The sequence below is a fragment of the Vicia villosa genome, unplaced genomic scaffold, assembly GCF_029867415.1.
Source record: "Vicia villosa cultivar HV-30 ecotype Madison, WI unplaced genomic scaffold, Vvil1.0 ctg.001486F_1_1, whole genome shotgun sequence".
Classification (NCBI taxonomy): Eukaryota; Viridiplantae; Streptophyta; class Magnoliopsida; order Fabales; family Fabaceae; genus Vicia; species Vicia villosa.
Window position 1 is genome coordinate 505,261 of NW_026705636.1, and position 25,090 is coordinate 530,350.

The 25,090-nt window shown below is 35.5% G+C and overlaps 2 protein-coding genes and 1 long non-coding RNA gene across 3 annotated transcripts; 2 read left to right on the plus strand and 1 right to left on the minus strand.

The window, feature by feature from the left end:
• Positions 1-2,011: 2,011 nt before the first annotated feature.
• On the minus strand, positions 2,012-3,015 carry LOC131635426 (protein STICHEL-like). The gene is made up of 2 exons (XM_058906048.1): positions 2,612-3,015; positions 2,012-2,445 (listed from the first exon to the last, which is right to left on the minus strand). Exons 1-2 carry the CDS (start codon positions 2,643-2,645, stop codon positions 2,093-2,095), a joined length of 387 nt encoding a protein of 128 aa, XP_058762031.1. The 5' UTR covers positions 2,646-3,015; the 3' UTR covers positions 2,012-2,092.
• A 7,230-nt stretch (positions 3,016-10,245) lies between these two features.
• LOC131635429 (uncharacterized) lies at positions 10,246-11,338 on the plus strand. The gene is made up of 2 exons (XM_058906052.1): positions 10,246-10,854; positions 10,940-11,338. Exons 1-2 carry the CDS (start codon positions 10,574-10,576, stop codon positions 11,280-11,282), a joined length of 624 nt encoding a protein of 207 aa, XP_058762035.1. The 5' UTR covers positions 10,246-10,573; the 3' UTR covers positions 11,283-11,338.
• Positions 11,339-12,015: 677 nt separating this feature from the next.
• LOC131635431 (uncharacterized) lies at positions 12,016-13,234 on the plus strand. The gene is made up of 3 exons (XR_009293815.1): positions 12,016-12,291; positions 12,366-12,590; positions 12,945-13,234. It is a non-coding gene; the product is annotated as an uncharacterized LOC131635431 (long non-coding RNA).
• The last annotated feature ends 11,856 nt before the right edge of the window (positions 13,235-25,090 follow it).

Consider the following 25,090-nt stretch of genomic DNA (forward strand, 5'->3'; position numbering starts at 1 on the left):
AAGAAAAAGAGATTGCAACATTATGTGTGTAGATCACATCACTAGCATATTTTTCACGCCATCTACAGGGGAAATCATGCCTTGATCTTACGAGAATCCAAAATGAGAATAGTTAGTGATAAAATTACTATTGCACTATTTGGATTGAAATAAACATGTTTTCTGTGAACGGTTTACCATATGCGCAAAAAATGGAGATATTCCAAACCGATAACAGCCATGCTGAAAAAACAGAAAGTGTGAAATTTTTGAAAATACAGCCATGCTAAAAGATTACCTTCTGGATTACATCAAGCAGTCTTCCTAATCTAATGGGCATATGTGAATTAATTTCTTGGATGTTGTCTAGAAATTTAATAAACTGGGTTGCTCAAATAGTAATACTTACATAGACACTAATAGCTATGGTTACATTAAACTAATTGACAAAGTCGGCGTTTTCCGTTACGTATCCCTGTCAGAGGGATAGCTACAATGAAACCTACATAAAGTGACCAAATTCGTTCAGAAAGGATAAGCAACTGTTCTTACTTGAGACATCCTTCCAAACAGAGAAGATGATGCTGTTCTCCGCCGCTGAGGTGTTAAGCTAGCAGCTCCACTTGCTTTGAGGGTGCGTTGTAGCAGCATCAATAAAGTAGATGTATTGGACAACCCATAATAGTGGCTGATCAAATTCAAAGAACATCATTATCTTAAATATTATATTTGTTTAAACCTATTTTAAATAGTTATTCAAAACATTACAAAATTAAGAATGATATGTCTACTGAACATTACAAAATTAAGAATGATATGTCTACTGAACTTTAGATGTATTATCATGTGATTTTATAATTAATCTATATTACCTTCAGTATATTGATTTATTAGCTTATGGTTAAGTAACAAGAGTCAAGAACGTCTCATACAGATTACAGACAAAAAAAAATTTAAAATACAGTGCTAAAGTGAACTCCTAAAATTCCAGGGCTACTTTAAGGATGATAGTGGAGATGCAACATTTCGTGAAATTCTTTCATGTATCACCTCCTACTAGATATATTAGTATTATTTGCATTAGATTATGTACATTAAAAAATATTGGTTTATGTATTACCTCGGTCGATTGCACCTCAAACTTTGATTTCGTTATAGTCTCGTATAAGAAAATGTACATGTCGCTACAGTAAGCACCCAGTCACTGGCATCAGCATCACTAGACTTTTAAAAGCTCTAATCTTTAAAGACTCAATCTCTGCCAGGGCGAGCCCCTTTTTGTACAGTGCCTGTGCTAACTGGTCTCGGGTAGACTCAAACTTTTTTCGGGTATTCTGCAGTGAGATTAAGAGATTATTAAGGCCAACATATTTCAAATATCTAAGTTGGTAGTGATAATAGCATTTATTAATTGTTATAGCTTCGGGAAACAAAAAAACTTTATGAAGCATAGGGAACCACTGGATCTTGGAGACAAAAAAGAATTCCAGGGGAATTAATTTTAGCAGTATTAGCTAATGGCATCATGTGCCTGTCTTACAGAGAAAGAGTCTCGCAAGAAATATTACCAATCTCAAGAGTGATGAACTCCTCAACAGGAATTCCAAGGGAATTAATTTGAGCATGTTAATGGCACCATGTGTCTTATAGAGAAAGAGTCTCGCAAGAAGTATTATCACTCCCAAGAGTGATGACTCCCTCCCTCTTATTATAAGCTAGATTCTTTCTTGTAGACAAGCAATGACTTTAGGGAGGAGTGTAAGAAGATCGAAGGATGGATCATCACCGTTCGCAAGCTCGGATAGCAACAATGGCAGAATAAACAATTAATAATGACTTTTACTATTGGACTTTCTATTCAAAAGCAACAACCTGCAGAATAGCAACAATTAACAATAGCAACAACCTGCAGAATAATCAATTAACAATGGCAGTAAGCAACAAATATAAACGGAAGTTTGACAAAAACAACCAAACAATCCAAAAGATATATCACTATTTACACACATTAGTATTGTATTGACGGCTACTTTGTCCACCAATCATGCAATGACTTCACCAAGCAAATTGATATAGTTTCTAATAATATTGTATTTCACAATTGATGGAAGACTTACGGGTTATCTTTTCCAGACATTATAGCTAAACTGCTGTCATGCAATATACTTGGGGACATCGGATGACTGTCGGACCTTTTACCAATCTGATCCTTTGGGAGGACCCTTCCATTTTTAAGGCCCAAAATTTTAAGATCGCTATTTGCGTCATCTTCTCTATCCTGTTGAGAGGAAAATCTTAGTGAACCGATGGACTCCATTGAGCTTACACAATAAGCACCATCCTGAGGCAGGACTTGATTCTTCTCAGGTCTCAAGCGACTCAATGATCCAAGGGAACCTTTTTCTACGACCTGCAACCAGTAAGTTTCTAACCTCTGCTCATGAATGATGGATTCAATTCTCTGCACTGGATTATCAAACATCAAACACATTTAACACCACAATTCAGCACAATATTTAAAATTGCAGCACAACCAAAAGTTATCATTACTATCTCAATTAAAAACCTTGAATATGGCTAACTAAATAAACAATAAGATGACTAACTAAATCAACATATTGAAATATTATACCTGCAGCAGTTGTAGATTTTAAGGATGAATTCATTATTTGGGGTTTGGGTGCAAAATTCAGTTCAATTTCATACCCGTTGGATAAAATGTAGACTTGGACTTGCTCCCATAACTATCATCTCTTGTGAACAACTCAGAAGCCTTTGCATAAACTTTTCTCTCCGTATTAACATAGGTAGAAGAAGTAGTCATTGAAGGAACCTGCTTCTCAAAACCACCTCGAGAACCAAAACCAAAACTCAAATTCTTCTAGTAATTCGTCGAAACCGTCGAATCGTAACCATTAGGAACATTCCTTGAATTAAAGCGGCAGTAGAAGTCCCACTCAGAGACAAAACACAACCATAATCTCTCTGAATCAATTCATCAAACAGTGAATGAACATTCTAAAGATCAAAGCTTCAAAGCCCCTGCTCTATATCGAAAACTCCAAGTCAATTCAACAATTAGAAAAATGAATTATCCAAAAAATGAAATAAGTTCAACGATTTACCTAGCAGCAACATGAGTTGTGTCAAATCCAAAGTACATCTCGATCTTAATGGATTCCTTAGGAGAAGCTACAAAGCCCAACCGATCTATCTAGTTCCGGTCAAGGAAGACGTCGCAACGGCAGAAGGAGCGGGGCCGGAGTTGATGATCTGGTGAATAATCGATAGGGTTTTAGGTGAAGAACCGTAGAGAAATGAAGGAATCGTGTTTTTTACAAACGGAAGTTTCGGATGACGGAGTCATTAGGTGAATCGAAAAATCTGAAATACGCAATGGAAATGTGAGAAAGGAGTTTAGAAAATGGTTAGATTTCTCGCTTCTCAATCTCTCCCAATTCTCCGTTGTGTTTGCACTCTTTCAGGCGATGAGGCGGGTTTCGAAGAGAAAGGTTCATGCAATTGAAAAATAGGTTTTGAAGACATTGTGTTTTGAATTTGTTAATGTTTTTATTATTGAATATTATTAAGTTGTAAACTTAATAAAATAGATTACATAAGTCCTTAGTAAAATAGATTACATAAGTCCTTAATAAAATAGATTGTGGTTTTTAAATGTGTTTATTAATAAAATAGATTAATATTTTAAGTTATAAAATTAATAACTTTTTTTAGTCCAGTTAAATTTACACCCGTTTTAAATTTAATGGGAGTAATTGAGATTTGATTATAAAAATATTTTTAATTTACACCCGTTATAAAAAAATAAGGTGTCAATTGACACATACGAATACTTAAAATAATCTATTATTTACAAAATTGCCACCGTGTTTCTTAATTACACCCGTTCTTTAAATATCGGGTGTAAATTTTAAAATTATATTGTTCTTTTTGCACTAGTGTCAAGTAGAGTTAATAGTTGATCAATGATTGAGTTTGTCATGAAATGAGGGCAATGGTAAGACACTCAATATCTGCATTTGGAATCCAACTCATTTCAACTAATAAATTCCATTAAAAAAGGATCTAGGTTTTTTTGGATAGACAAATGTTGGTAAGTTATAGTTTTCAGGGTTTGAACTTTGGAGCTCTTTATTTAGGGAGGTCATTATAATTGATACCATTATTTTAAATAGGATAGAGGAACTGTGCAGAATGTTTGAAATATGAAGATTGCATTGATGGTTAACTGTATATTTCACACTACATGTGTATGTTAGATTTTCTTGTTAACTCGGAAAAAGACGTGAGCATCTTGGTTGATAAGAAAATTATTGTGAATCGGATGGGTGATGATAATGAAGTGGCTACAATGGTTAACCATCTTTGCAAAAATATTTTACTACCGGAGGAGCAACTGAATTCAAAATATAAGTCTGTATGTCATAGGTTAAATCGTTTCTATGAAAACCCTCTCAATAAGTATAAGGCTATATTTGTGCACGAGTACTTCAACACTCCGTGGAAAATAGCATCTACTCTAACTGCTGTGTTGCTGCTTTTGTTTACTTTTATCCAGACTGTATGTTCAATCTACTCACTTTTTTAATGTATTGTTTTTTTTATCAATGACTTTAATAATGTATTGGAAAGAATAACTCTTATTGTCTAACAAGTCACAAGTTGATACAAGATTGATGATTTTTTTCATACCACTTTGTTTCAATTCACTTCACATTTTTCTATGTTTATCTGTTCTCATCCCACAGTCCAAATTTAATATCTTACTCTCTTGTTCCTTTGTAAGGGTTGTTTTTTCATTCTAAAATGTTAGTATCTATTATTATTATCCATGAACTAGCTGATTTTAACTTTTGATATGAAATAATACAGTGTCGCAAATGATGGAAAGTTCATCAACAAAGAATATAATGATGTGTTTCTGGTAACTACTATAGATCCAATACCTTTAGAAGCTCTTACACTTCAGGTGATGATGTTTTAGATACTTTCAAATTGAATATTCTTCATTTAATTTTCACCACATTTTTGTACAGTTCTCAAAATAAAGTAGAATACTGGGATTATAGTCATATTTTACCTTCATTCTTTTTCAATAGTCGATTATTTTAAGAATTGGAACTGATAGCGTAAACAATTGTATCACATTTTCTATACCAAATTCAATGCTAAGTTAGTAAACTATCTAGTTTCCAGCTTGTCATTTAATGTAAATTCAGACATGATCATTCATTTATAATGCATTGTAATAAAATCATAACATTTATAATTAATTAATACTAAAACGATTATTAAGTAGGGGTGGTCTCTGAAGCTTCAGGAATTGACACCGTAAGTAATACCTACATGACGAAAGTCACGAATACGTTGTGACTGTGGAGAACTATGAGCAGAGACATGTGTTTTAAAGAGAAGGATCAGTTGTAAATGAATATGAGTTAGAATATGAAGTAGCCAATGATGCAATGAGAGGTGGTGTATTCTCGGGACAATAGAGGAACCACCCGGAGCTTGGTTTTGAAGATGACAAATTTGTCATGAGAGAGAGACTTGGTCAAAATATCTGCCTTTGATCAGCACTAGGAATGCATAACTTGCAATTCCTTGGCTAGAACCTTCTCTCGATCAAAAAACAAAAAACAAGTCTATCACCATGTGCTTAGTCTTGGCTTGAAGGTTAGGACTATAAGCCATAGCAGAGGCAGTTAGTATTATTTAACAGGGAAAACAATTGATAAGAGAGGCAGTTAGTATTATTTAACAATGACTTGCAGGTCATGGACAATATAATACACATCAAAATTATAGTTAGAAAACAGTAGAAACACTGTTCTTATTCCATCTCATAATGTTTATGTGCAGGAAATTTCATTTTAACTTAGCTTTTTGTTTGTAGAATCCCCCTGATTGGCAGGAAATTTTGACCTATTTTCGAGGATCTGAATTACAGAATTACTTTACTCGCATTCTAGAGGATGATTTAAAGGTGATGTCTATGTTCTTATTCCATCTCATAATGTTTATGTGCAAAGATATCTTAATAATTTTTACTTGGTGACTGATAGGGATCGCAAATTAAGATAAATGAAAAATATAATATTGATTGAACTAAGAACTATTACAGAGACTGATCCCTATAATCCCAGAGCAAATGCTCCTCAGAGGAGAGATGAATCTCTCTCTGCCCAAACCCTAACCCTAATAGGAAAATCAGAAAATAATAATCATACTAGCTACTGCCCCATACACTCCTATTTATATGGGGAATACTAACTAAACTAACTCCTATTTATTTGGATGATAAAAACTAACTGACTAAGCCACTCCTAATTATTTGCGGAATAAAAACTAACTAATTGAGCTAACTCCTATTTATTTGGTTTGGACTAAGGCCCAAACTAATATCCTAACAATACCGGCAACCAAAAATACAACCTTGTCCTCAAGGTTGAGATGAGAAAATGTCCTTCAACATATAACAATGACATGCCAAACACTTCCCTTGCAAGGTAATGGTGGGTCTAAAACAAGACCAAATTTGCACTTCACAGCAAACCACAAAACCATACTTGGAGTTCGTTTTCTTGAAAGATAACAACAACACTACTATAGCTTTTGCATCTCCCTGGATCCCATTGTTGAGAACTTGATAGACCGACTTCAAATAATCGAACCTGTTGCACATCTTCATTCTTACTATCTCTTATGATGGTCTGCAGCTTTTCTCTTTAAAACCCCTTTGAAATTGTCGCTTTTGCCTCAACTTTTTTGGATCCTTCCCTCCTTCAGCAACCATGATGCACGCTAAACTGATATTGTAACCTGCATATGGCGGATATGGCGGCGGCAGCCGCATGCACATGCGACGCCTCATATTTTTCATCTTTCCTCTCTTCTCTACTCTCTCTCTGACCACGGATTCACTAAGATCTGGCGGCTTGGCCGACGGTTTTTGCTTTAGAAGGTGCTTCACGAATGAACCAATGTCTGGTGGTTTCGGCGGCAGTGTGCGAGCCACCGATATATAATTTTCGTGCTTCTCCTTGGCTTGCGTCAGATGTAGAAACTCCATCCATGATTTCCACGAATATGATGATTTGGAATGGGGAGGGACCCTCTTCCAACAATATCTGACCGGTGACGACGCAGTCAAAGTCTTCCGAGATGGAAGTGATATTAGTGACTCTAAACTCTGTGACTTCATCCGTCCCTTCTCTGGCTTCTCAGCCACAAGGATCACATCTTCACTCACCCCATTGGTTTCCTTCTTCTCCATTGCATCTCCCTTTTCCGACTTTGCATCTGTATGAAACTCCGTTCCACAGTTCTCTTTCATAACATTTGGTATCGGAAACACACTCCAATCAGAGCTAAGATTCTCTGCGGGAATATGCCCCACATGCTTAGCCATCTCTGTCCTTAGCAATTGACGAAACTCCAACTTAAAGGATTTAACCGATTCTTCCAATCTTCCCATTCTCAATTCAATTGCGTCAATTCTCTCAACCATTCCTTCTTCTAACACTTCTTCTTCTGCAATCATCTTTGAATGACACAAATGCTGGCACCTCGACGATCCGGTAGGTCGGACCAATTGATAGAGCAGAGGTAAGATAGAATATAATGGAGAAAATTATTTTATTACTGAATATGAAAACAGAACAGAATTCCAGAGCTGCTGCTCCTCAGTCAGAGAAACAATTCTCTCACTGCCTAAACCCTAATAAGGAAAACAGAAAATAATAATAAGATACCTAGCTACTGCCCCATACACCTATTTATATGGGAAATCTAAACTAACTCCTATTTATATGGGAAATCTAAACTTACTCCTATTTATATGAGAAATCTAAACTAACTCCTATTTATATGGGAATACTAATTAACTGGGCCTTTCTTATTCTTTCTCACATATACTCTCCATTGTTTAGGCCCCAAATTATCTTTGTTAACTAACACATCCCCATCATCACTTGTGGGGTCCGATCCATTCCTATCAGTGACTTTATGAAACAGTTATTACGCGTTTCTCTAACCTGTAATTTTTTTGCTACAAATTAGTTTTTCTGTATTCTTTTTATTCTTCAACCTATTTTTTAATTATTATGAACTTCCTGGAGAATTTCTATAATTGAGAAGGGGTACACAAATTCACAGTTTATCATGTTGGCATTGACTGTGATTTGAATGTTGCATTGCCATGTACAAGTGTTACTACTAGTAGAGGACTGGTAAGAAACTACAACTTAGATAATATTTACAGACCTGGGAAAAATCCTAGTCCACCCTTGATACCCGTTAGTTTATTGTTAACCATATCATCAAAGTACTTCACTAATATATGATTTCATGTTTCAGTACTGATTCTGTGCTAGAAGTAAATGTAGAGCATTATAACAACCACATCAGATTCCCTTATTTTTTAAAAGCATTTTAATCTTTACTTGATAGCCTAGCATTTGATGTGCTTACAGTTTTCTGAATGCCTTGTACTTATTATTTGGAGTTAGTATATTTCCACTTGTGTTTGTTTTAGTCATGATCATGTTGTTTGTCTTCACTTGATTTTAAGTTTTTGTTTAAATTTTTGTGCAGCTTTTGTTTGTTTTATCAAATGGATAAGAGTTGGATATCAAATAACTCTGTAACTCAACAGGAGTACATTAGAGGTATTTTAAACTTTCTTGATTTTGCATTTGCAAATTCGTCAAAAAATGGAACAATTTTATGCCCCTGCACTAAGTGTGTTAATTGCAAGAAGCATTCTCGTATGGATGTTTACGAACACATAATCAGCCGAGGCTTTCTAAAAGGGTACAATCGTTGGATCTTTCATGGTGAGAAAGTTAGCACTTCAAATCGTGCAAGTGCATGTGAAGTACAACATGAGTTTGATCATGACATGGATGCATTGATTCATGATGCATTTTCAATGGATGTAAATAATAATGATAATGATGCAGATATAAATATGGAGGATGTGGATCGAGAAACATTCATAAACGAACATAATGTTCAACAATACGAAGTGGGTGATAATTCAGATAAGTTCTTTAAGTTGTTGAAGGAGGCAGAACAAAATCTTTATCCGGGTTGTAAGTTTACCAAACTATCATTCATCGTACATCTGTACCACTTAAAGTGTCTAAATGGATGGACAAACAAAAGCTTTTCAATGCTTCTAGAGTTGTTATGTGATGCATTTCCAAAAGAAAATACATTGCCAAAGTCATTTTATGAGACGAAGAAGATTATTTCAGGGTTGGGATTATCATATGAAAAAATCCATGTTTGTCCTAATGAATGTATATTGTATTGGAAGGATTTGGCTCATGTTAATGTTTGCCCTACATGCGGTATCTCAAGATGGAAAGTCAACTCCGACGATGTTGAAGGTAGAAAAAAGATACCTGCTAAGGTTCTTCGTTGGTTTCCTCTTAAGTCTAGATTACAATGACTTTTTATGTCATCAAAAACTGCTTCTTCCATGACATGGCATGAAGATAGTCGAACTAGAGATGGACTCATGAGACATCCAGAAGATTCTTTTGCTTGGAAGGATTTTGATCATTGATATCCCGATTTTTCAAGCGACCCTCGAAACATTCGACTAGGTTTAGCTTCAGATGGCTTTAATCCATTCAAAACCATGACAATTTCTCACTCCACTTGGCCTGTTGTCTTGATTCCATACAATCTTCCTCCGTGGATGTGTATGAAGCAACTGAATTTCATACTCTCGTTGCTTATTCCTGGTCCAAAAGGTCCTGGTAATAATATTGATGTATATATGCAGCCTCTTGTGGAAGAATTAAAGGAATTATGGGAAATCGGGGTCAAAACGTTTGATGCATGTAAAAAAGAGTCATTTCAAATGCGTGCTGCAATCATGTGGACTATCAATGATTTCCCTGCTTATGCAAATTTGTCAGGTTGGAGCACTAAAGGTCGATATGCTTGTCCATGTTGTGGTTTTGACACAGCCTCTAAGTGGTTGCGTTATAGTAAAAAGTTTTCTTATATGTGTCATCGACGCTGGTTAGAGCCTGATCATAAGTGGAGAAACAATAGAGGACATTTTGATGGAGACCAAGAGTTTAGAGCTCCTCCTAAGGTACCCAATGGAAGTACTGCATTGAGACAATTGAAAAATCGTGAAAACAAGGTGTTGTCCCCATGGAAAAAGAAAAGCATTTTTTTCTCATTGTCATATTGGGAATATAATGTTCTTCGTCATAATCTTGATGTGATGCATATTGAAAAAAATGTTTGTGATAACATTGTTGGGACATTATTAAATTTAGAAAGAAAATCAAAGGATAATGATAAGGCCCGTTATGATCTTATACACATGAATATAAGAAGTCAACTGCACCCGAGGATGCATCAAAGTAATGGTAGAAAGTATTTGCCTAGAGCTTGTTACCAAATGACATCAAATGAAAAAGAATCTTTCTTGGAAGTTCTAAAGAATATGAAATCTTCTGATGAGTGTGTTTCTAGTATTCCATGATGCGTGCAAGTGAAACAACGCAAGATATTTGGTCTCAAAAGTTATGATTGTCATCTCTTAATGCAAGAGTTTCTTCCTATTGCTATGAAAGGTTGTTTGCCCAACAAAGTGAGTAAAGTGATTAGCGATCTTTGTCGTTTCTTCAAAGAACTATGTGGTAAAGTGCTTAGTGAGCATAATTTGGAGCACTTGGAGAAACGAATAGCAAAAACGTTGTGCCAGTTAGAAAAGATTTTCCCTCCATCTTTCTTCACTATAATGGTGCATTTGGTAATCCATTTGGCATATGAGGCAAAAATTTCTGGACCAGTTCATTATCGATGGATGTATCCAATTGAAAGGTACACATTTTTTTAGTTATTTAATATCATTATAGTATAAATAAAAACAACATTTTCTTATTTTATTCCAAAAATCTTTTTGCAGGTTCCTTTTTACTCTAAAGTCATTTGTTCGTAATCGAGCACGCCCTGAAAGGTCTATTGCAGAGGGTTATTTAGCTAATGAATGTTTGATATTTTGTTCACGATATCTCTCTACGGTGGAAACACGATTTACTCGACCTTGTCGAAATGATGATTCCTCCTTTGTAGAAAATGCAAATGTGTTTAATCCTAGAGGTAGACCATTGGGGAGAAAAAACCATGTTGGGTTTACAGTGAAGAAAAGGAAAAGAGTTTCTCGAGTTTCTCTTGATAAAAAAACATTGCTACAAGCACATAGATATGTGCTTTTCAACAACACTAATGTTGACCCCTTTCAAAGGTAAAAATGTTTAGTTTGATATTCTTTTTGAAGTTTAATGTCTCTAATTTTGTATTTGTATTTCCTAGAGAACACATTGACTTTATCTAGAGACGTAATCAAAATCGTCGGCTATCACCATATGAAATTGACAAAATTTATAGTCGAACATTTCCTGATTGGCTTCGCGAAAGAGTAAGTTTTCCAAAGGTTTTTCATTTATCAATATTTTATTATTTTTCGTGATCATTTAAAATGTAATTGTGTTAGGTAGCACGATTAGAAGAACAAGGAAGTGTTATAGTTACAGATGAAATCAGATGGTTAGCACGGGGGCCATTAGAAAAAGTGAGAAACTATAGTGGCTATATTGTTAATGGAGTTAGATTTCACACAAAGAAGCGGGAAAGGTGTTTAAAGACTCAAAATAGTGGAATTTGTGTTACTGTTAAGACCAAAAGTTATGCTAGTACACGAGACAAACGCCCTAAGGAAGGAGAGATAAACTACTATGGTGCATTGATAGATATAATTCAGTTGGATTATGCAGGAAAGTATAAAGTTGTACTTTTCAAGTGTGATTGGGTTGACATAAATAAGGGGTGCAATATTGATGATTTGGGTTTGACATTAGTAAATTTTAATTACTTGCAACATACAGGAAATGATATATGTGATGACCCATTTATTTTTGCTTCTCAAGCCAAGAAAGTATTCTATGTGGAGAATAGAAGACTAAATGACTGGTTGGTCGTTGTGCACGCTAAAGTTAGAGATGTATATGATATGGGTGATGCTCAATCCAATGACATAGATAAAAGTAATGAACAAGTATTGGAAGAGATAAATGATGATGATTTGATTAGACCAGAAACTGATGATAGTGATGATATCATTGAAGTTATAATTAATATAGAGGACATTACCCAAAATGATGATGAGAATGAAGATACAGAGGATGAGAGTGAAGAAGACCTCTCATATTAATTTGTAAATTAAAATGGGAGAAACCATCTTTGATATTGGGAGGAAAGGTATAAGCTTAAGTCTTTGATACGTCTTCATGTTATATTTATGTTCTTAACTTCAAATATATTGTTTATTTCAGGAACTCCGATAAAGGTGACTTCTTCTTTTTTTAATCATCATTTTGTTTGGAGCAACTGTTATTTGTTCATAAGAGATGAGCTTTCCTTCTTGGTTTTAGTCAGTCTCATAGAGAGTTTATTAACGCATTGATAGCTTCTCAGAGCAAGGATCTAAAGCTGGTTGCTGGAGATGCCACTCATAATGCTTAAAATGAACAACATTCTGAATTTTACAATCAACCATGGTAAGCATTATGTGACTTCGCGTTATTTGATTTATGTTATGACTAAGAAGCATGCATGAATGGTATTTAATTTACATCTTGGTTCGCTGTGACATTAATGTTTGTGTTTATTTGCTATATACTAAGAGTTGAAGAGAGTCATGCCTTAAATTAAACCCTTTAAGTAATCAGTTTTGAATGCTACATTTTGATTTATTGTTACTTGTGAATGAAAATCGTGTTTGGTGTAGATCTTTTAAGTTGTTTATGTATGGTATTGAATTGAAGATCTTTCAGTGTTCATCATCATTTACTAGTGTTGAATCTAACATACCAATTTAATCTAAACTGGGTTTGGAATGCTGTTCAATTCAGGTTTTTGTACGAGCTGTTCATGAAGCCAAGTGGATGAATGAGATGGAGATCAGTATTTATGATTCTTGGTTTGATCCTGTTGTGTCTACCTTACCTGGTCTCATTCCTGACGGTTTTATCTATCTCAGAGCAAGTCCTGATACTTGCCATCAAAGAATGAAGTCAAGGAAAAGAGAAGAAGAAGGTGGAGTCAGTTTAGAGTATCTGCGTGACCTTCACGAAAATGAATTTTTTGAAGTTGTATTGTAAAATGAAGGTGGAGTCAGTTTAGGGATATAATATTTTTGAAGTTGTATTGTAAAATTTTAAATATATATAATTTTTTTTATGTAGTTCTAATTTTCATAATATAAATTTTAGTTATTTAGTTTTACATTGGTTGAAAATGAGTTGTAAAGTATTTTTTAGGAATAATTTTATTATTATAATAATACTATTAAAAAATATTTAAAATTTATTGTATTTTAAAAATCAAAATTATATATATAAAATAAATTTTTTTAAAAAATATTATTTATATAAGTTTTAGTGACACATATAAAACCGTAGGTATAAATTTACCACCCATAAATTCAGATAACATATAGTGACAGTAATAATAGTTGTAGGTAAACGTTTGTCTGTAGCTAAAAGTTATAGTGACATTCACTTTAGCGTCACACTACACCCCCTTATAATTGACGCTAAAGGGAGGTGTCACTAAATGTTTTGTAGACTTTTACCTACAGTTTTTTGACTTTTAGTGACATATAATGAGTGTCACGAAAAGTCAATTTTCTTGTAGTGCACTCTTTCTTGTCAATTCAAAAACCTATACACTCTTTCTTATACTATCAGGATCCATGTTGCAACTTCCACCTTAACTATTTCCTACTGCAATATGAGATAAAGTATTTTCTAAGTTTATTAAGAAATATTTAGAGATCAGGAATCAGAAATAAATAAATCTGTATATCTATAGTCTACTACTTTAGGTGCACACACAAATTATTTGATACAACATATGCTGTTGTACCTGAAAAATGGAAAAATGTTCAGAATCGACAGGAAGTTTTTTTACATTATGCTTCTGAGCAAGAGGAAGGGCTGCAACTGTTGGCTAATAAAATAATGAGAGGAACTTCAGCAATCTAATATATATTGTCTGGTAATGGTAATACCATCTTAGTTATGAAGGAAAGTAGAGCTTACATTGTTCACCATAGCCTCAAGAGATTTGTTATTGGTCTCTCCTAAATACACAAAACCAAATGATGCTGTCAAACTTATACAACTTACATAAACACTTACAAATGTGTGTGGCATGGATATGTACCTCTACGACTCGGCAACCAACGTTTTCCAACAGCTGAACCATCTGAAGGAGACCATCAAAAACAATAATAACAGTAGATGAATACAAACAAAGACTTGGTACAAAGGGCGTACTTGTTGTTAACTCGATATGTTATACCTGTTTGTTGGACGACGGTGCTGTTTTCTGAAACAAGAGAATAATAATCAAAATCCTCAACTATAATCACAAAAATTTGAATACAATCAGCTAAAACAAACATAAGGGCGTCTCCAAAACATAGAAAAATCAAAACTTTATCAACGAAATACCTCGAATACAACAGTGATTTGAACAAAAATCAAAACTTTATAACCACTTATGCTTCATGACCCAATTCCTTCAATATTTTCAAAGACAAATATATAGAACTCGAAACTTGCATAAATTGAATCAGTTTATCATCACGAATTCCTAAACATACCATTAAAATGTGATAAAAGAATATGTTCAGAGTCAAGTGATTGAACCATTCAAATCTGCAAAAAGAATTTATACTTTTTCTTGCAACAAAAATAAAATTAAACATTAACAACATCAGTAGAAAAAAAAAAGATAAACTTGAAACTGAAAGAAAAAATGAGTTCCCACAAAAATACCTAAAGAAACAAAACCCTAAAATTATAACAACAGAACTATCAAACCTACCATTGAATCAGAAGGTGTTGATTATTCAGAACCCAAAAGGTGGATGTCGGTTGACAAAGGTGACGAGATATTAAGAACTCATCGGCCTCCGACGATTGCTTCAACCGAGAGTTTTTCGTCACATTGATAAAATTGCTTCCGAGAGACAGAGAACTGCCCAGCAACTTCGATGATCCCCTCGCACATCGATAAGCATTTTCCGCTCTAGATCTTTCAATCACCACCTCCTCCAAAATGTTACCTGCAAAATGAGCAAACTTGTTATCTAAAAAATTCAACTCTTTTCCTGCATTTTCTATTTTGAGATCTAACCACCCGAAGACCTCCTTGTTCCACTTAGCAATATGACCTTTAAGGGCTTTCAATTTTTCAACCAAGCAAAAATCTCCTCTCTCCTTCACCGACATCTTATTCCACTCCAATTCCACAAATTTAAAGAAGCTATCGTGATCAAACCAAAGATTATTGGACCTAAATGGTTTAGGCCCCCAATTCCTCTTGTTGTCTTCAATCCAAATTGGTGCATGATCGGAGACGTCCCTTTCCCCAATAGTTTGTCCTTCCACCTTCCAATCTACAATGAAATTGTCCGAAAGAAGAAATCTGTCAAATCTACTCATTGCTCTACCACTTCTATTGCTCCATGTAAAATTTCCTCCTATAGTTGGTGGGTCCACCAAATCCATCTCCTCAATGAACTCCTTGAAAGATTGTATCTCCTTTCTATAAATCTACTTTGAAATACCAACTCTCTCTTCCGAAGAGGTTATAAAATTAAAGTCCCCTCCAATACACCAAGATCCGACAATACATTTTTTCATTATTTCCATTAATCTCCTCCAAGTTTTCGTTCTAACAATGTTATCACAGGAGGCATAGATGTTGAAAAAATAAACCAGCCTACCATCCTTTCACACAAATACCTAAAAAACCTTCTCCACTAAAACTATAAATGATCGAAAAGAAATCTTTCCTCCACATAATTAAAATTCCTCCCGAAGCATCCAAATGGGACCAATCCACCAAAGCATCTCCCCATAATTCTCTAACAACATTATACTGCACATCCCTAAGTTTTTTTTCTTGAATGAAAGCAATATCCACCTGTTCTCTTTGAATGTTAAAACCCACTCTCTTCCTCTTCACTAAGCTACCACCTCCTCTCATATTAAGAGAATAAATAATCATGAAAACTAATTATTATTCCCCTTTAAAACCTTCTCCTCCTTTGAATCCCGCTTCTCCATTTCCTCCAATCTCAAAATTGGTTCAAAACATTAGAAATATTAGTGATGCCTAATTTATTCATAGAATTCAACAGCCTCTCGGATGCCTTCTGTAACACCCGAGGCCAAAGAAGGCGAGGGGTGGTTGTATCGCAATTAACACTCGAGGCCGAATACGGCAAGAAGTAGTCGGCACATCGGAATGAGAGGGATCTTAAGGCCGTGCAGGTATGGAACTGCATTGTTGAAGGAAAGCTTATAAGGATTGATGGGTACTACCTATCACTACAACGAGGAAGGGCTTTTAAAGCGCTTTTTTTGGCCTTTAACAGCGCTTTAAAGCGCTGCCAAAGCCAGCGCTGGCATAGGCTACGAAAGCGCTTTTAAAAGCGCTCTGGTAGGCCCCCCTATAAGAGCGCTTTTCTGGAAAAAGCGCTCTTGTAGGCCCCCCTTTAAGAGCGCTTTTCAGGTAAAAGCGCTCTGGTAGGCCCCCCTTTAAGTGCGCTTTTTCCAGAAAAGCGCTGTGATAGGCCCACCTGTGAGAGAAAAAATTAAAAAAAAAACGCAACATACTAAAGCGCTTTTGTAAAAGCGCTCTTATAGGGTGGGCTTTAAGAGCGCTTTTTCCAGAAAAAGCGCTCTTATAGCCCCCCCTATAAGAGCGCTTTTACAAAAGCGCTTTAGTATGTTGTTTTTTTTTTTTTTTTTGCTTTTTTAGTAATCTTTGGCAGCGCTTTTAAATAGAAGCGCTTTAGTATGTTGTCCTTTAAGAGCGCTTTTTTAAAAAGCGCTTTAGTAGCTAAATGAGGTATTTTAATGTGCAGCCTGTAATTTAATCCTCCCAGTCGACCTGTAATATTTTCGACCTGTAATATGTTTTCAGCCTGTAATATTTTCGACCTGTAATTTATTTTCGACGATATTATTTCAGCCATCAGTAAGACAATATATATATATATACTAATATAATACCATTATAATATCCAATATTATATATATACATCATTACAACATCAATAATATTATAGTACTTCAATTCGACACAAATCCTACATGAAAAAGCGCTTAATATAAAAATGACACAAATCCTCTTTTATTTCTTCCAACTTAAGTCTCGGGTATCCAGTGGCACGGAATTCGTCAAGGTACTACAAAACAAAAACAAAATATGAATGATACATTTAGTTAAATGTAATAAATTATATGAAATTATCTTAAGTTATAAATTCATACCGTGATCGGAATCTCTAATTGATTTGCCTGAAGGATTTCTTTCATAAACCTCAATACAAAGTATCCGCAATCGTAACTGTTTTTCTGTTGCGGGCACTACATAGAAAAACAAATAAGATTCTATAGTTGTGCATTGTTTTATCAAGTAGCATAAATATATTATAAGCAACATTGTGAAAAATAATGTACCTGCACTTGGATCCAAGTAATGTTGCTAGATTTAGTTCGGGATACCTGTGCGTCCCGTTGACTTCGGAACACTTGTATTGATCTAATTAACAAATATATAAAAGCATATGTTTAGATCAATCCCACAAATAAGTAAATATATATATATATAAATATACACGAATATATATTTAGAACGATCCCACTTACAAATCAACGATGTCCTTCATGGCCGGATAATTGGTCCATTCACCATTTACCGAATTCAGATAATACACGACTTCCCTTATAGGGTTGATAGCAAGCAGCAACCAGTGTGCTCTATAAATAAAAACAATAGGTTATATGAAAATTTTGCTATACACAAAAGAAACAGAGATTAGATGAACAAAGAATGAGAAACTAACCCTACTGGTCGAGTATTATACGCCCAAAGATGCAGACATTCTGTATTGCCGGTGGACATGAATCTATCTACTAAGCACTGTCTAACTGATTCCGGTTCCGAATCAATTGCCATTCCGCTGCAGTGGGCGGAAGACACGAAACGGAATCTGTTAGACAACGGAGTCCCGCGCAACACTCTGTCATACAACAACCTTAAATAAAAACATAATAAACATTAGATTATTTTCATTGAAATGTGTAAATAAATTATATTGTGGGACTAATTAAATAATATATCGGATGAGGGAATATTACCGAATGTATGAGTGCATGTTATTGACGCCTAGTTGATCATGCTTAAAAATCTCCTCCAAGTCATCAAGTGTAATAAGTGACTTGAATTCAATACCGAAGACACTCTCATCCATAACGATTTCACGTGCAGCACCATCCGTCAAATCGGACATATCAACCATTGTTGCGAGCGTCGACCGGTACCGAGGCACAAAAGCACCGCCTTTTTTTCCCCCTGGCTTCGGAGGACCAGTGGGTGGTACGGTACGAACTTGCTGCGTCACTTGTTGTGACTCTCGAGCGGATGCCTAAAAATCATATAAGTTATGTAAAATATAAAATCATACAGATTTAGATTCAGATTAATTATTAACACTTTAAATGTACCTCTTTTAGTGATGCAACGGACTCCTCCTCCTGTAAAATCCCTTTACCCTTAACTGTGGGTTTTATAGGAGCAGTCTAAAATTAAAATGTAAAAAATAATTAATAAACGGTTTAGAATTGACATTCGAAAACTAAATGATTCATAATCGTTTTCAATATACCTCATCACTAATGGTAATGAGCTCCGAGGGCCATGCAACAAATGATCCTATTGCATCTCGCAGCAATGTCGTCTCTGAGACCATGTCAGGTACCGGTAGCATCGCATCATGATCTACTACAACATCCACCGATACTTTCAGGTGTCCATCCGGGAGCGGTCTATGGTGAAGTAAATCTCCCAAAGTGTTGTGCACTTTTCCCTTGCCAACTAGTCGATAACTCGGTTCCGATAAGTATAGTTGGCAAGATGAAATGCCCTAAACCAATAGTAAATATAAAGTCATTATCATTAATAAAATAGAACAATTTAAAAGGAAAAAAAATTATAATTACCTCGGGAAATTTCCTTTGATAGTTGATACTAGCCTTATCACTAGTTTCTTTCACCGATGAAGTGTTGCACTTTTCTCTCATATACGCCTCTTTATCTCTTTGCAATTCAGAGACTTGTGCTTGCAATTCCGCCAACTTTTGCAACACTTCTTCATATACAAGTAAAATGGAAGTCAAACCATGCATGTACAAGTAAATCGGAAACGAAATCGGTACAAATCAAAATAAGCGTCAAAAAATAAAGTTGTCGGAATTGAACGAAATTTACATGGCTATGGTAAAACGTCCCCACGGACTCAAAAATAAAGTCGGTTTTCCGAAATTCAGACCCTAAGCCCGACTTTTGATTACGGGCAGAAGCAAAACCGATAAAAAAACAGTCCCGAAATGTAAAGATACATGGTTCAAAACAAATTAGTCGGTAAAAATTGAATAAAATAATCGGTACAAATTGAATAAAACAATCGGTACAAATTGAATAAAACAAATTGAATAAGTACTATACTATTGAATAAAACAATCGGTACAAAGTGAATAAAACTATTACCTTTATCACTAACGTCTCTTTCTTTTCTTGGTAGGATTGTGTTCAACGCGTCTCTTAACAACACGGACGGTTGGATTAATCCAAATACCCTCATTATGATCATTTCTAGTACAAGATTCATTCTCATTTTGATCGCTTCTTGTACAAGAATCAATGCCAACACCAATATCACCTTGATCTTCAATGTTTTCATCAACTATTTTGTTAGATAAAAGCACTATAGACCATTTCGTACTTGAAGGATCATTGACATAGAACACTTGTTTAGCTTGAGAGGCTAGAATGAAAGGCTCATCTTTGTACCCTACCCTATTGAGATCCACTTGTAAAAATCCTGACTTATCCATTCGTATGCCACTATTATTTTCAACCCACTTGCAACCAAATACAGGAATCTGAAACTTCGCGTAATCAAACACCAAAATGCGCTCGATAACCCCAAAATATGACAAATTTGCAAATTTCGGATTTAAGTCATTCGCACTTGATATGTGCATTGCTTCAGCCACCAAGGTAACACCACTATTTTGCATAGTACTTTTATCATCCTGTTCTTTGGTATAAAATGTGTATCCATTAATTGCGTATGCGCTATAAGAAAGCACAATTACAGTTGGACCATAGGCTAAGCATCTCAACCTTTCTGTTACTGAAGCAGGATCTGAACGATACTTTGAATAAATATGATCCCTAAACCACGGTATGAAACTTCGATTGTGCTCTCGTACTATCCAGTTCTCATTTCTATTTGGATTTAAATCTCGGAGAACAATCTTGTGCATTTCAACATACGGCTCAACCTCAATCTCATTGTGCAGAACATACAAGTGCGCTTGATCCCGTTCGACCATTGATACTGTCACAACTTTATTTCCAATTAGCCTTTTTCCTTCTTTTTTTTCGACAATATGAGACTCAGGGAGTCCAATAGATTGAACATTTGACAGATATTCAGTACAAAACTCAACCGCTTCTTCAACAACGTATCGTTCCGCAATACAGCCCTCCGGTCGACTTCTGTTTTTCACGTACCCTTTTAATATTTTCATATAACGTTCAGCAGGGTACATCCATCTCATATAAGCTGGTCCGCACAATTGTGTCTCTTTCACAAGATGCACGACTAGATGAACCATTATGTCAAAAAACGAGGGAGGAAAATACATTTCAAGATCACATAAAGTAACAACTATCTCTTTTTGCAATGTTGGTAAGATCGCGGGATCGACCACCTTACTGCAAATTGACCTGAAGAAGAAACACAGCTTAGTTATTGCGCTTCTTACTTTTTCTGGAAGAATAGAACGTATACCTATTGGTAAAAAATGTTCCATTATAACATGACAATCATGCGTCTTCAAACTCTTTAACTTGAGGTCTTTCATGGACACAAGTCTTCTAATATCTGAAGAGTAGCCTTCTGGAACTTTAACTTCACTGAGAAACTTACACAATGTTTTCTTCTCCTTTCTAGATAAAGTGTAAACAGCAGGTGGCAGATATGTTCGTCTTCCTTTCGTCACGGGTCCCAATTCAGTTCTCATTCCCATGTTTACCATGTCCTTCCTTATGTTAAGGCCATCCTTAGACTTTCCTTGTATATTGAGTAACGTACCTATGACGCTGTCAAATACATTTTTTTCAATATGCATAACATCCAGGAAATGTCTTACGTACAACGTCTTCCAATATGGAAGTTCAAAAAAAATTGACTTCTTCTTCCACCCACCCTTGACAAGTGAATGTGCAAAAGGCTTGCCAAACTGAGTGCTCACATCTTTCACCTTTTCAAAAATTTGATCACCTGACAAAAAAGGCGGGGCTGTACCGTGTTCGGCCTTTCCGTTGAATGCTTTTCTCCACCCACGGTAGTGATGATTAGAATTTAAGAATCTACGATGGCCGAGAAAGACATTCTTCTGACAAAGCTCCAATCGTGTCGTATCGGTTTCATCTTCACAAACGGGACACGCCTTTTGACCTTTATTGCTGTACCCGGATAGATTTCCGTATGCTGGAAAATCATTAATTGTTCCAAACAACATCGCCCTCAAGTTGAAACTTTCCTTCCTATACCCATCGTAAACCTCCACACCGTTCTCCCACAAAAACTTTAAATCTTCGATTAAGGGTGCCAAGTATACATCTATGTCATTCCCTGGTTGTTTAGGCCCAGAAATTAGCATAGATAACATCATGTACTTACGCTTCATACATAGCCACGGAGGTAGGTTATAGATCATAAGAATCACAGGCCATGTGCTATGCGAGATACTTTGAATACCATGCGGGTTCATTCCATCAGTAGACAATGACAACCGAAGGTTTCTTGCTTCTTTTCCAAATTCAGGATATTCAGTATCAACTTTCATCCATTATGGTGAGTCTGCCGGATGTCGCAACTTTCCATCAATAATTCTTTCATCTGCATGCCAAGTCAAGTGTCTTGAATCGGTCTCACTACGATACATGCGTCTAAATCTCGGAATTATAGGAAAATACCATAAGACTTTAGCAGGAGACAACTTTTTCTTATATCGAGGGGCACCACATTTAGGACACTCATTCAACGCTGCATACTCGTTTCGAAACAAAACGCAATCGTTTGGACATGCATGTATCTTATCATAGCTCATGCCAATAGAGGACAACATCTTTTTGGCTTCATACGTTCGATTGGGAAGAACATTATCCTCTGGTAGCATATCTTTCATAAGGGCTAATAACTCTGTGAAACTTTTATCCGACCATCCATTGTCCGCCTTTAAGTTGTACAACTTTAACACCGCAGACAATCTTGTGAATTTTGAACAACCATCATACAACGGTTTCTCTGCATCGCTTACCAACCTCTCAAACATTTTGGGACAATCCGCAAGATCTTCTTCAAGCGCTTCTGCAATCTCTTCGACTCGATCGCAATCGTATGTGTCTGTGCAATCGTCGTTTGAAGCATACTTCCTATTACAACTCGACCCAGCATTCCCGTTACTTTTCTCACCATGCATTGTCCAACATGTATAACTTCTATCAATTCCAAACCGTAGTAAATGGGATCCCAACTTTTTCCCGTCAACCTTATCCCCATAACAGCAACCCAAGCAAGGACACGGCATTCGAAGCGGGTCTTCGGAGTGCGCAACCGCAAACTCAACGAATTTCCATACCCCTTTCTCGTACTCTTTCGACAATCGGTTTGATCTCATCCATGTCTTATCCATGACTTAATTAAGCTAAACAAATGCTTCTTGGTTTCTCTATCAGGTACTAAGGAATTCTGTCAAGATAATAAATAGCTATCATCATTATGTCTTGATCAAAATACCTAGTGAGATCCTATAAAGTGTGAATAATAGAATACCTAATCAGAATACCTAATCAGAATACCCGATTTCTTAAAGAAGACATTACCTTATTTCAAGGTAATATAAGAGGAAATCTATAAAAATCTCCCAAAGCAAATTGTTTGCTCAAAAATCTATAAAAATAAATAAAAGAGGAAATCTAGATAGGAAGAAATTGATAGTTGTATAACTAATTTAGTTGTAATTGATATAATAATAATTTTTTATAAGCAATATAATAATTTTGTTTAATTGAAATCGATTGTTTAGTTAAAATTAGTATCTAATCAATATTGTTTTTCAAGAAAGTTTGAACTTTCTCTCTCCTACATGATTGAATGGAAAGCGTAAGAAAAAAATGATATATTTGTTAAACTACAAAAATATCATAAAATATGAAAGTAATATAGTATAAAAGATTATTTTTTTAAAAATAAAAAGTAGAAACAGTTGAGAAATACCCTCTAATATAATAATCCATCATCTTCAAGTTATGGTTCTCATATAAATTGAAATTGAAATTAAGCAGAAAACAACAAATTATAAGCAAGAAGAAAGGGATAGTAACCTGAGTTAGACTTGATGTGGGAGATGGGTAGGTTTGAATCGGCGTTGTACAAGTAGAAACCAGAGACTTCAAAGTAACTGTAAAATTAAACATATACACGATGCAGTTAAATACACCACTACTAACAAATATCAAAATAAACCCAATCTAGAACTCAATTATTTAAAATGCACAATAATTCACATAAACATGGTACCAATTAATTTTCAGCTGCTCGACCTGCTCTAATTAGCACCAAAACACTAATGTCATTACCATTTTTCATGCTCTAACAAGTTGCAATGAACTCAAAACAACACTATTATCAATTGTCCATTTAATTTCCAGCATTTCAACACCATTGAAACTCATGATTCTCTCAATTTACATGTTAACAACACCACCAACCATCATAGAAATTTCCAGCATCAAATGTCCACCAAATAAGCAATACAATTCACATTATCAATCACTAAAGCAACACCAAAATTCCTGCATCTATATACCTTCGTACAACCACATTTCAAAGCATTTTTATGAGTTAAAAGTAGTGGAAAAAACAACAGAGGACAAGTCTGAAATACTGCACTCAAATGCTCAACTCTAAAGTATAAATAGGAAAAGTTGCAAACATTAGAAATAAGTGAGCAAAGAGATAGAATTGAATTTATCCCAAATGCAGTACCACAAACAACAATCAACCTGCATTAGAAACACTCTCTACCCTTCAAACAAACAAAAATCTGTCCTCCAACTCTAGCCAGCAAGAATTCCAAAACAGTATAATCCAAAATAGCAGAACCACAATAGCAGTACAATCCACAAATACAAATCCACAAAACCAAATACAAATCCAAAATAGCAGAACCACAATAGCAGTACAATCCACAAAACCACAATAGCAGAACTTCTTTTTGACATTGCCATCAGAAAGTAACAAGGTATGAAATACCAAACACAAATCCAAAATCAGTTCATAGGGATAGGGTTCGAACCTGCGTTTTTTCTCGAAGGGAGTACGAACGGCGGCGGCGGCTAGTTGTTTTGGGAGTACGACGACGGAGGGAGTACGAACGGCAGCTCTGCAACTGCAACCGTCGGAGGGAATACGAACAGTGGGCGGCGGAGGGAGTACGAACGGAGGCGGCGGCAAGTTGTTTTGTGAGAGACGGCGAGAGATGTGTTGTAGAGAGAGAGTTAAAGGTTTGTGAGAGACAACGAGAGATGTGAGAGACTGGGTGATGAGCGAGGAAGAAGAAGACCCTTTTTTGTTTTCTGAAACAAATAGGGTGTTTTAATTTTATGAAATATAAATTTAAAAAAAGGCTACTAGAGCGCTTTTCAGAAGCGCTTTCATATGCCCCTCTATACCAGCGCTTTATTACTAAAAGCGCTTTCGTACCTACCCCCTATAAGAGCGCTTTTAAAAGCGCTTTCATACCCACCCCCTATAAGAGCGCTTTTAGAAAGCGCTTTCATACCCACCCCCTATAAGAGCGCTTTTAGAAAGCGCTCTCGTACCCCCCCCCTTTACCAG

Bases quoted from the DNA above. Each gene is read 5' to 3' on its own strand.
- LOC131635429 (XM_058906052.1), top strand. From the start codon at position 10,574: ATGCAAGAGTTTCTTCCTATTGCTATGAAAGGTTGTTTGCCCAACAAA. The intron at 10,855-10,939 runs GTACACATTTTT...ATCTTTTTGCAG, and splicing joins TGGATGTATCCAATTGAAAG to GTTCCTTTTTACTCTAAAGT.
- LOC131635426 (XM_058906048.1), bottom strand. From the start codon at position 2,645: ATGAATTCATCCTTAAAATCTACAACTGCTGCAG. The intron at 2,446-2,611 runs GTATAATATTTC...TTGATAATCCAG, and splicing joins AAAATCTACAACTGCTGCAG to TGCAGAGAATTGAATCCATC.